At 45.9% G+C, this 12,730-nt stretch overlaps 1 protein-coding gene across 1 annotated transcript in view; it reads right to left on the reverse strand.

Annotated features, from left to right (window-relative positions):
* Nucleotides 1-311: 311 nt before the first annotated feature.
* Nucleotides 312-12,730, reverse strand: part of SLC7A10 (solute carrier family 7 member 10) — a 39,955-nt gene continuing 27,536 nt past the window's right edge. The window contains exons 3-11 of the mRNA XM_062499702.1: nt 10,960-11,111; nt 10,135-10,260; nt 9,050-9,203; nt 7,256-7,379; nt 7,057-7,160; nt 5,938-6,034; nt 2,349-2,498; nt 1,885-2,062; nt 312-987 (exon numbers count right to left, since the gene is read on the reverse strand). Of these exons, the coding sequence (XP_062355686.1) occupies nt 863-987; nt 1,885-2,062; nt 2,349-2,498; nt 5,938-6,034; nt 7,057-7,160; nt 7,256-7,379; nt 9,050-9,203; nt 10,135-10,260; nt 10,960-11,111 (1,210 nt within the window). The 3' untranslated portion in view covers nt 312-862. The remainder of the gene's footprint in view (nt 988-1,884; nt 2,063-2,348; nt 2,499-5,937; nt 6,035-7,056; nt 7,161-7,255; nt 7,380-9,049; nt 9,204-10,134; nt 10,261-10,959; nt 11,112-12,730) is intronic.

A 12,730-nucleotide genomic window follows, 5' to 3' on the forward strand; every position in this document is an offset into this window, starting at 1 on the left:
AGCACGGCTGAAATGGGGAAGTGGTGTCTGAAGCAGTGTGACAGCACCTGACACGACAGGAGGAACATCAGAGTCCTTCCCGCGTTTCCTTTGGGTTCCAGGGCTGAGGCTTTGCTCCTCTCCAGGTGTTCATCCTGCCCAGCTGGCTCCTGGGTGGTGCTGAGCTTCCTGCAGGGGTTCTGGGAGGTGCAGGACACCCCCTCCACCTTGACAGCACCGCTTCAAACCTGACATACTCGAGATCTAGATCACTACTTCTCTTTTTTGTTGTCACAAAGTGCTGCTGGGATGGTCCAGGTGGTTGTTGGTGCTGCAGCTTTGACCCCGTGCTCCACGCAGTGACCCTGCCCAGCTGTGCTGGAGATGCTGAGCTCCTCCAGCCGTGGGAAGGGGTGATCCTTGGGGTTGTTACTTCAGTGCCTCCTGTGGTGTGGGCACTCACCCCACCCAGGGACAGCGAGAGGTCTCCTTGCTCTCTCTCAATTTCTGTACTTTGATTTTGTGTTGGAAGCTGCCCTAGTTCTGAAGTGCCTAAGTTTGTATTCTCTGGTGGACCCTCATGGTGACTAAAATCAGTATTCCAGAGCTGTGTCTGTGCTGCTTTCCCCTGCTGAGCAAGACTGCTGCCAGAAAAAACCCCAACCAGTGCCTTATTTTACATTTTATTTCTTTTCTTTCTTTTTTTTTATTTTTTTTTTCCTTAGGGAATAACTAAAATCTACAGAGGCCATAAAGGATGTAGCTCATTTTATGGGCTTCACTATTGGTGCTCTAAAACAATTTTTTTTTCCAGAAAAACTTTTTTTTTCAAAAATCAGCATGTAAACAAGAAGCCACTTCAGCCCCAAAGGCCACGCTGTTGTTATTTCCTCACTGCTGTCTCTCTCCCCAGCCTCCAGGAGTGGGCTGAGGATGCTTCCTCCTCAGCACTTCCACACTGAGGGTACACCACAAAACACAGCTTCTGCCCCCAGCACGTCATGGACTCTGCAAGGAGCAAATGACCAGTGGTTAATGGGTGGTTAATGGGGCTGCTCCTCTGAACAAGTATGTGATGCTGGAGCAATGCCACCCCGGGAGGATGCACAGCCCTGCTGCCACTGACTGCCCCCTCCAACCCTTCCCACTCCAGCTCAGTGAGCAAAGAGTGCTCCTGAAGCAGGGGCAAATTTACATGGGACAGCTTTAGGGCTACCTTTCCCCAGCCCCTCAAAGAGCTGCCAGTGCTGCCCAGGGCAGGCTGATGGGATTGGAATGGAATGGAATGGCATGGAATGGCTGCCAGCCCTCCTGGCACTGTGTCAGCCTGGCTGCAGTGACCACTGGCCTTGGGGAGTGGCTGGCAGCAGAGCCAACTGCAGCTGATGGAAACCCTCCATCAGCTTGTTTGAAAGTCCTCATCTTGCAGCAAAGTGATTAAAAATCAAACTCAACCAAAACATAAAAGACTACTGGAAATTTTAATTTTATATGAGGGATAATGTAAGGCTTTATAAGAAACTTTATGAGATAGCTCATCATGTCACACAGGGCTTGGTGCGCAGTGAAGAAGGCAGGGCACAGGTGAGACAAACTCCTCAGTCCCTTTGTGATTGCTCATTTAGTCTCCCTGTGTGTGAAGTGACACCCTGGTGTATTTGCCACAGCACAGGCTGCTGTGAGCAAGCCAAGGGGGTGGGCACAGAGACATGAGAGGAGGCAAAAGTAGCCTGGAGTGAGCAAAACATCCCCCAAAGAAAAGCACAGCCTGGCCACTTGGTGCCCAGCAGCTGCCCACGACTGAGAGTGGTGGCCAGCCTCATACAGGCAATTTCCTGGCTCTTCTGGTGCCAGTGCATCAGACTTTGAGCAGGGAGGGCAGGGAGGCACATAGTGCTGGCTTACCTATTAGCCTATTTACACACTTTGGTTTATTTCTCCAGTAGACTCCCAGGAAAAACACTGGCACTCCGGTTAAAATGATAATTAGTCCAACCCCACAGACGACCGGCTCAGAGTATAAGCTGAAGACCAGCAGAAATGCCCAAAACGCCAGGTAAGTGATGGGGATGAGGAGGTTCACCTACCAGGAGAGAGCAGAGCAGAGCAGGACTGTGCAGAGCAACAGCAATGGCTGGCTGGTTGTGGTGGGCTGCAGGAACTGCAGGCTTCAGACCCCCCCAGGTTGTGTCCCCCTTCCCTCTGCTGCTCTTGTCCTCTCTGCCCATCCCAACAAGTTCACATGAGATCTGCCTGTGTATCCTTCTTTTCCACTAATGGCACTCTGGGGCACGGTTTGGGAGGTGTTTCCCATCCCACCCTTTGCAAATCACTATTGCAACCGAGAAATTCAGCTTTAACAGTGTCACCTTGATTGGTCTGAAGATTTTGGGTTTCTTCCAGCGTAAAACAATCAGGCCCATAATTGTCACTCCATAGCAGAGGTAGTTAATAAATGATACGTAGTTGATTAGTGTGTATGTGTCTCCAACAAGCATGATGATAAGTGTGGCCAGGCACTGCAAAGAGAGGAGCACAGCCTTCTTCAGCCATTACTAGAAAAGGTAGCTTAAAAACAACAAAACCAAGCAAAAATCCCATAAAAGCATTAAAAATCCTTTTGTTTATGGCACCTGCTGGGCATGTGCTGCTTCCTGTGGCTCTGTTCCTTATCCCTGAGCTGTGCTACTAGGGTTGGGCTAAATGGGTATTTAGGGTGATTTGGGACATGCTGAAGGCAGAGACTAGAGGGTCTGTTTATAAATACCCTGGGGTGCTGACACAGGTGTCTCTGCTGCCCATGACCAGGCAGGTAGGGCTGGGATGGTTGGCAAAGCTCCCACTCCACCTTTTTCTGTTACATGTTTTAAAAGCTATTGAACCTCATGGTGAGGATGCCAGGTGAAAGAGTTTCTTAGACTTAACATGTTGTGTTTCAAGCACTATGTTGTTGCAGGTGCTCTGTATATTATAAAGAATTAAAGGTTTGCCCTTTCTCCTGCTGGCCTATGTCACAGCTGATTAGCATCATCAATCTTATGAGCAGTACTAACGTTTGGAAACTGGCAGATGGATGGTGGAAATGTCCATGCTTTTTGCTTGCTTTTTTGAACTCTATATCTGTATCATACTGATACTGAATTGATTTTCACCTTTTTTGCTTTTATATTCTCTCTATATTCTGTACACATACATTTGTAGTACTGTAGCCTGTTATAGTATTCATATCTAGCTTTTTACCTACACTATTAGACAAAAAAACAAAATAAATTTCCCAGTGGCTCCAAGCTGGGGGTCTAAGTTAAGATTATCTGAGAAGCAAAGATTGAAACCAGCTTTCTGAGACACATTTTCATTAACAAAGTTCAGTTCCTAAGTGGTGGGGGCGAGGGGGGATTCAGAAAGAGTTGAACTGAGGGGCAATTACCTCATCATTTATGCCTCTAATTGGGGATTCTTGTCAGTGATGTTAATTTGCTAAACATATAAAAATTGTATGCACTTCAGGTTACGTGTGCATCTTCATCGCTTTCCACCTGGCGAGTTGTGCACATAAGGATCCTTATAAAGGTAATCCCTTTTTATCACCTAATTGTGTCTAGCTTGTGATTTTAGGACCAGCAAAAAGGCATCAATACCATAGCCCCAGCAGAGCTGACCTGGGGGCCAGGGCACTGCTCCTGGAGCCCCAAACCCCACTCTTGGTGCCACAGGTACTGAGCACTCACCTGCACAAAATATCATTCTAGTGAACACTGCTGGAGCCCAGAGCCTGAGGGAAACTAAATATCCTAATCCCTCCAGAGAGTGCTCAAGATTTAGTTTGTGTTGTTCCAGGCTCTCTTTGTGCTTATGTCCCTTTGTTCTTAATTAGCTGTTTCAAGAGTAAATTTCTCCCAGAAGGGAAGGTTTCTGCACCTCCAGCACCAGGAATTAAGCACCACCACTACCAAACGCCCTGTTGGTCCCTCTGTTCCCCTGTTCAAAGCCTTGCAGGCTTGGCAGGGGGATTTCAACACTTTGAACTGTCTCACCACAAAATGGATTTAGAATTGGCCACCGTCTCCAATGGCTGCCATGTAACACGGTCTCTGCTCTGCCCTGAAGCGTGCACTGTACCCTCTGTGTGTACAGCTCTGCTGCCACTGGGGGCTTTGCAGTGACATCCTTGGAGTGGCAAGTGTGGAGTCAGATGTGTCAGATCTGCTCACTGTGCTGGTGTCGTCCCCAGTGGCTCGTGGCTGAAGAGGGGGTGCTGCCCTCAGGATGCTCTGGCCATGGCCACATGGCTGGCAGGGGTTGCAGCTACTCCCCATCATCTTGCAAAAAAAACTGCAGTCCAAATTTGACATATAGCTTGGCCCCTTGATTTTTTTGGAAGTAAAGGAGTAAATCAGTAACAATAAAGGTCTTGATGGTAGTGTTGAAATAGCCATTCTTCATGTACAAACAAACTTCTCTCCACGCAGGCGTGATTCAATGGAACAGACAAGGAACCTGATGCATCAATTAGGTTTGCCTAAAGTATTATGTACTATACTATTATTATCTTTCTATTTGTTAAGAAACAAATATTTCCTAGCAGCATCGGATGTGCACTGAGCTGCATTAAAACACCTTCAAATGATGAATTCATATGCCATGCTGGTTCTGTGATTTGCACTGTGATTCAAGGGGGATGGTGTGGCATGGCTCACTCAGCTCGACAGGCAGCTCACTCTTGGTGGGGCTGTTTCACAGAGAAACAGCCTCTGACACTCAGCTGAGGTATTTTTAAGGACAATTCTGCCTCATGGGCCCCTGTAGGACACAAGATGCCATGATGGCTGCCCAGGGCAGTTTACCCCAAACCTTCAATGGGCAATACACAGGATGTTTTGGATGGGGCACTAAGCCCCACCACAGGAATGCTGTAAAACTTCAGCAAAATACATATTTTGTCATAAAAGCAGAATGAGCAGGAGGCAAATCTGCAGTTGGCAGCCATTGATGCAGCCAAGGTTTCAAGCAAATGCCCTTTGGGGAATTCCTTTGCTTGGGCCCTGTGGCCATGGACAGCAGCAGTCTGAATAATTTTCCTCTTTATCATCTTCTATGCCACTGTAAAAGCCATCACACATTCTAGTTTCACTGTTGGTAAAAGCATATGAAGCTCTGTTTCAAATAAAGACTTCCCTAAGTCATTAGTCTTGTGGAAATTTATCCTGTCTGAAAAGTGAGGGGAATCTTTTTCCCATGGGAGCAGCTGGAGCAGCCCCCAGCACTGCCAGCATCTGGTCAGTGTCTGGTCCTTGCAGGTGACCTCTTGTGTGCCTGATGTACCATCCAGCAGAGCCACTACTCAGGGCCATTGTAATCATTGTCCCTACTTATTTTTTTGGAAAGAAGGGATTTCTGTGGAAAGAAATAACTGTGGCCCTCAGAGAACTGCCCGACTACCCCTCACAAGGTGTCTTGGTTGTTGAAAGTAATTTCAGGAGCACTTTTTCCTTTCCTTGGGACCCACCATATCTCTTGTGGCCAGACCTAAAGCAGCCTTGCCTGAGTGGGATTAGCAGTGACCATGGAGATTTCCAAATGTTTGTGGGAAGCAGGCAAAATTGGTCCAAGGATCTTGTGTTTTCTTAAATGAAGTATCCCTGTTTCAAAAGCCAGTCCCTGTCTCTTGCTGCAGGACAAGAATCAAGACAAGAGCCAAGCTTACACTGCAAGTCAGGTTATGAGGAAAACCCTTCAGGTGCCCAGGGGGTTGGGAGAAGGAGGAATTATTTCCAAGGCTGAAGGCTGCTTCTCTCGGGGGCAGTTGGAGCTTCACAGCTGGCACCTACCAGCTGCAATTCAGGGCGACCCACTTCTCCTCTTCTGGGGTAAAACCACCTCTCAGGGGTTTTTCCAGCTCATTTTTCCAGTGATTTAGTGTTTCTACAAGCAGGTGACAGAGTAGGGACAGTAACTTACGCAGATGAGAAGGGCAGGAATGGGCGTGCAGTGCTTGACGTGGATCATGGCCAGCAAACTTGGCAAATGGCCTTCTCGAGCACCAGAGAAACATAACCTGAAATAAGAGGAGTAATGATGAATGCACTGGGTATGCAACAGCCTCTCCAGTCCCTAGTCATATCACACCTCTTATCTCAACCACCTGCTTTGGTCTTCTCATGGAAGCGAGCTGTGGCTGCAACTGCAGAGACAACTAGAGACTGTGTCCCCTGGGGAAAGGTATTTAAACTAAAATGAACTAAACCCTCCAGCCTTTAACAGCTCATGTCACCTGGGGAAAGACCTGCTCTGAGATGCCAAAATACCTCCAGGACTATCTGCTGGGCAGCATTGCCTCTTTGCCCAGTGAGGGAGAACACTCTGAAGATTTACAGTGTCAAAAGGGGTTTGGAGAAGGTTTAACATGCTGTAGCATTTCACTTTTAAGTGTATAGCCTGTTACATATGCACTCTGATTTGTTGCATTTCATCATACGCATGCAAAAAGGGCTGGGATAAATAACTTCCCCAAGGTACTTCGGCTGTTTCCTCACAAAACTTTGTACCTTCTAAATTAAATCCAGACAGGTCAGTTATTATAAACAGACTTTATTGATTACAATCTTACAGACTTTACAGGTCCTGGCCCAACTATCAGCAGTATGCATGCAAAGCATCTTGCTTGAAAAGTGATTTTCCAGCACGGGCATGAAAATGTCTGTAACTGAGTACAGCACCAGGCCCTTAAACTCCTCTTTGAGCAAAGCACAGTTTAGCTATGAGCTACTGGAACTTTATTGATATAAAATGACTTTGGTTCCATGCTAAAGCTGTGTTTGGCTCCTACTGTGAATTATACCACATCTACAAACACTTTCAGTAACTCATGAGGATTAATATGCCAGAAATTTCATGATTCAATATTACATTTGTTGATTCGAAAAAGAATAATTCATAAGTGATTGTATCCAACACACCCAACAACAAAGTCATGCTCTACAACATCCAAAATGTCTAGCTAGCATTTCTCTAGCAAATGCAATTAAAACAGCCCCTCCCCAAATTAGATAATGTTCATAAAATTGTACTCCATCTAACCTTGATGAGGTAAAAAGGTATCCATTTATTCCTCCAAATGTAGATAGGGCCACTGAGACTGGCATAACCCAGGAAAAATAGCCCAGTAACTTTTCACCAAATGTCTAAAGCAACAGAAGGCAGAGAAACTGAAATACACTGCAAAGCACAGTACTGAAATCAAAGTGTATTTTATACATCCAGGGAATGGTTTACTTACTACCGCCACAGCGTTGGAGGACAAGAGCTCTTGGGGTGACATGGCAGTGAAATATGCAATGTTGGTGAACGTATACACAAATGTCACCAATGGGATGGATATGAATATGGCACGAGGTAGGTTCCTAATAAAAGAATTAGGAGGGTAGATAAGAAATTACAGTCATGCACAGTGAGACCACAACAAACTGTGTATGGCCCGGGAGGGGCACTCAGCTGGGTGGGGTCATTGGCTTTTCCCTGGAGGGAAGCAGTGCTTCCATCAGCTCCCTGACCCACTGCACGTTAGAGAAGGCTAAAAGTGCTCTGAAATTGTTCTGTCTGCAGGGAGCTTCCCGGCACAGACACCACGAGCTGCCTTTGGGCTCTCGCTTGGGATGGGGACAGACTGTTACTGAAAAATAAAACATCCATTTTCCAAAAGCCCTGGGTACAGGCACCGTGGTGGAATAAAATGTGTTGCTTTGCTCTACCTTTGCCTGCTCTGAAAAAGAAGGGGATCCTGTTGTCCAGCTGCTGCCCTGGCCCATTGTGGACCATAAACCTGGTCTGGGCACACAATACCCTGGCAACTCACTGGAGTACAGATGTATTTGATCTCCAACCCAGAGACCTTCATAGAGGTGGACACCTGAAGTGTTCTGTATCTAACATAATGCATTTTTCTCTGTGTGTCAGATTTGGGAAAAAAAGGGTTTTAGAAAGCATGTTTAACCTTGTGAATTTGAATAGATTTAGTAAAAATAGGAATTGATTTTGGTTATTCAATTTTTTTTAATACTTTAATTTCTCCACTAGGGCTGCAACAATAATTTAAAAAAACAAAAAAACAAAAACCCAGCTATTTGCTCCATTCTCTCTTTATTTCTCAACTAAGGCCATATTTACCTTATTTAAGTAATAAAAAAATTATTATTTAGCTTTGAAATTGTGGTGGTGCATTAAAATATTGTTGTTTGATAAGGAAACACATTACCACACTTTCTTTATTCCCACCAAGATCTCTGGACATACACTTTGTCACTCACTGGCATGCAGAGACACTCATAAGGCTCTAGCTTTAAGTCATTCCCTTCCAAGCTGTAACAGCTTACATTTCTTCTTGTTTAATTGCTGTGTGCATTGGATGCCCAGAAGTTAACTAATGCTCCCAGAGCTGCTCTTGACATTTGTCATTCCACTTTATTAACTCAGAAATGTTGAAACATTTGAGCTTTGCTAAACTAAAATTCCCTCTCCCTCCAGCCTTCTCACTCTTCTTGTGATAAATCCTTTCCAAGCCCTTCCCATACCCAGGATCAGCAGTGACCCAGTGTAAGTTGCCTTGGCAGGCTGGTGCCCACAGCTGTGCTGGGGCAGAGAGTGCCTCTTTCACTGCACAACTGATCTTCTCTTTCAGGTGTCCGTGGGAGGCCTTTGGGTGAAAAAGCAAAGCAGCTTCCAATACAATTCGACTTTTTTTATGACAAAGAAGATTCTTCCTGTAGATACTTGTGCAGTATCTCATCTCTGGTTAATTTTCTGCTGTGGAAGATTGAATATGATTGAACAGTGACATAAAGATACTGCCTTACCTGTAGGCTGCTTTGACTCAGTTAATAGCTTGTGCAATATTTTTTAATTTCAGTGTTTCTGTAACCTGTCTGCTATCTGTTCTAAACAAAACTCCCTCTCCTTTAGAAAGACCAGTCCCACAGACATGGAATGACATTCATTCTTATGAAATGAGCAATACTACCAGACAGCTCCAGTGTCTCAGCCCCTCAAGAAGAGCATCATGGAAATGGATACTTGCCTGCGGGGATCGACCAGCTCTTCTGTTACATAGTTCAAGAAGTTCCAGCCACTGAAAGCAAAGGACCCTTGAAGAAAAGCTAATGCTAAATGCCCCACGGATGGAGTCATCCAAAATTTAAACGCGTTGCTTGGTGTCAACTCTTTGTAGTTTCCTGCATAGAGAGCGCAAGCCAGATGTTACACCTACCTAGCTCACACACTTTAAAATAGGTGAGCTTTCACTTTTCATTCTTTATTCTTTATTAGAACTGAGACTTGATGCTGTTCGTGCCACCAGGGGCTGAACAGTGCTTTCTGCAGGACAGTGTCCTGGCGAGGCAGCTCATGCTCTGCAGGCACCTTCAGCACCTCTCATGACACCCTTTGTCCACCTGCACTGAGGGGGATCCTTGGCAGTGTAAATTCCTACCTGCTCTTAATGCAATTTTCTTTTACAAGGGCTTGGTGTTGTTTAGTAGTACCCCTTGAAAATAAAATGGCTATGGGCCTGAAAGATTTGTCAAGACTGTAGGACTAGCACCACTGAGAAAACAAGATTTCTGTTCTCTGTAAATGTCATATTTCTCCATCCTTCATATGAGTCATCACATATGTAATAAAAATATTGTGAGCATTTTGTGCTTTCAGCTTTCCAATAACTGGTGAATCAGTGAGACATTTTACACCTATGTTTAATCTTATAAGTGACTTCTTGTAGAAAATTGGACTAGTGCCTGAAATGGAGCAGATATTTTCCTGCCCTAGGCAAAGCATTGCTTATTCATTTTACATCCAGAGCACTTAAAATTCAAGGAATGCACAACAGATAAAAAATTTTAAGTAACTATTCCAAAACACTGTGAGCTCCTCTTCTTTATTCTATCAAATCCTACAAGGTGGGCTGGAAAGGGACTTTTTTAAGGGGATACAGCTGATTTCTTCCTTGTGTCATACTTTCCACAGCTGTGTCAGTATGCAATTCCACAGCTTGGCAAAACCCAGCACACCTTCAGGTCAGTTTGTAAGGAGGAAACACTGCAGTAAGGGGGAATGATAAGTCTATCAGCAGTACCATACCACCATTAGAGCTGTCTCACAGAGTACCTTTAAAGATCTGCATGAAGCCCACAATAATGATAAGGGTCAGGGCTAAGAGTTTTCCTGCTGTGAATATATCCTGAATGCGCGTTGCCCATCGCACACTGGAGCTGTTCACCCAGGTCAGGAGGACTGGAGAGCAAAAGACTGAATTCAGTGAAATGAAATCATGTTTATTTCAGAACATACAGTCAAAATGTTGAAAAACACATGCATGTTCCTGCAGGGAGGAACTGCCTTTCCCAAGGAGATTCCCAGCTGCAGGGGCATCCCTGGCAGCCATCAGCCCCTTGGGTGCTGCCAGCTGGGGCTCTCCCCAGCTCCAATAACTGCCTGAGTAGCGCTCAGTGTGCGAGGCTCATTGCCTCCTCACAGGAACAGGGAAAGTCTTCAGTCCTGGAGCTCAGGTTTGCTTCTGCCAGCTCCAGAAGTAGCTAATGCAGAGCTGGCTGCATGCACTGTCACATTTGTGAATGTGAAAGAAGGCTAAGAAGGAGAAGGGCTCAAGGGGGGGGTGGGTGACCTGTGCCAGGTGCCTGTGATTCCACAGGGAGCACAGCACTGTCCCATGCCACGTGCTCACTTCCAGCACTTCCCCTGCACCCACAGGGATTTGGTGCCTTTGTGCCTCCCTCCAAGCCACTGCGCTTGCTGCTGGCAAGTGGAAAGGGACAGAATATCCCACACCAGTCACAGTGGGATATTCTCCTGGGACTCCCCACTGGCCTTTGGAGTTTTGGTCCTGACCCCAGCCTGGCTGGAGTGGCCCCTCAAGCGGTCCCTTTTAAAACCAGGACAAGATCTGTGCGTGTGCAAGAAGGAAATACTTACGTAAACACACCATGGAGAGGATCCTAGAGGCATTGTAGGGGGGAATGCAGTTAGGGAAGACGGGCTGCAGGACATAGTTTGAGAAGGTCAGTGCAATGACAGCCAGGCTAGTTGGGTACATGATAAGCACCGCGCTCCACAGCAGCAGAAACCTGGAAAGACAAGGAAAAGCACAAGAAAGCAGTGCTGGTGCTGTGCTGGAGGAGACGGCACACACTCAGCCGTGCACATCACGTCAGGGCTGAGCACCCTCGTCCTGCACACAGAACACTCAGACTCTCCTCATCCCTCTTCCCATGTTCCCAGCACAACCTGTCCTTTAGATGAAACATTGTAAAGCAAAGCATGGCTTAGGAATGTGTGGAAGAGTGAGGATTATGACCAGCAGGCATGTTCTGATTTAACTGTGTGTCTGGATGAAAGGAGCTCTGTTTCTCCTGGGCTGACATGTCACCACAGCACACTGTAACCCCTGCACTGAAGGTACCTCCCAAGGGTTTTGGCAGGGCCCTCAGCCATAGGCAGCAGCTGGACTTTTGGGACTGCTACCACTTCCCTGCTGGTCACTGGGGGGTTGCTCATCACCACAGGTGCTGGCTCTCTGACCTGGGCCAGGGCAGATTAATGCTGCAGTACTCTGTGATGGATCACACAGCTGGAGTCCACAGCTGGCTGTCTGCCTCCAGTTGTGGCTTAAGGTGATTGTGCCCAACAAGGTATTGTGCAAATATGAAGTGTGAGAGATTTTGGTTTTTCATTCTGCGCAAAGGAAAAAAAAAAGTTAAAAAGGCAGCAGTGGATGAAGTTAGTGTTTAAAAATATTTGAAGCATTATTATTTCTGTAGTGAGAAGCAGTCATTGCAAGAAAGTGAAGTTTTTCTTGCCGTGTATATGTGTACCCAGATACACACACAGTCACTCGTTCACATCCATGCACAAATACAATGTGCTACACAAATGAGGATTTGAAATGATATTTCCAAATAACACAGTGAAATTTCTGTATTACATGGGTTGCTCTATAAGGGTCTGCACCCAAACAGTGAGTTCCCTGCTTCCAGCCTGGTAAATCTGGCACAGCAGAGGGAGCCTCTCTGTGTCATGAACCTGGAGGGAGTTCTGCTTGCTGGCTGTTCCTCAGCTGAGGTAGTAAATGTCTCTCAGTCCCATCCTTCACTTCTTTTTTTTCTGAGAAGCATTATTAGCAATTATTAGCTACCACAGTTAATTTGGTAAAGCAGACCAATGTAAGAGCTGGGTACCTTCCCAGCTGGCACTGTAGTTTTTTACAGTAAACTCAGCAATTTTTTTTCTTTCTCTTTATTTTGTTGTGTAAATCTGTTTTTGTTTTTTTGGCCCCCAATTTCTAATGTTTTCCATTGTGGTTCAGAGTAGTTTTCTTCAGTGATTGCTTTGTGCTATTTGTGATGTTGATGACTGGGACAGCTCTGCAGATCCTGCTTGCTGAGTAAACTCAGCTGGTCCACACTGAAGAATAAATAGGACCTAAAAACAGCAATAACAGTTTGCTGAAAATGATGAGGATGCTGATGGCGCTGCCTGAAGTGAAGCTGTTTTGTATGGCTGTCAACAGGCAGGGCCTTTGCAGGGGCTGCCCCTTCTTCCCTGTCATGTTTATCTTCACCCATACAAATCACATAGGCTGAGAATTGTGTAAAGCATTCAGTGGGGAGAATGACTCTGAAAAAAAACATTTCAGGCAAAATTGGCCCTTGTTTCTATGCTGTAATATGGAGTGTGGTATAGATGG

This window comes from Cinclus cinclus, chromosome 11 (assembly GCF_963662255.1).
Source record: "Cinclus cinclus chromosome 11, bCinCin1.1, whole genome shotgun sequence".
Taxonomy (NCBI): Eukaryota; Metazoa; Chordata; class Aves; order Passeriformes; family Cinclidae; genus Cinclus; species Cinclus cinclus.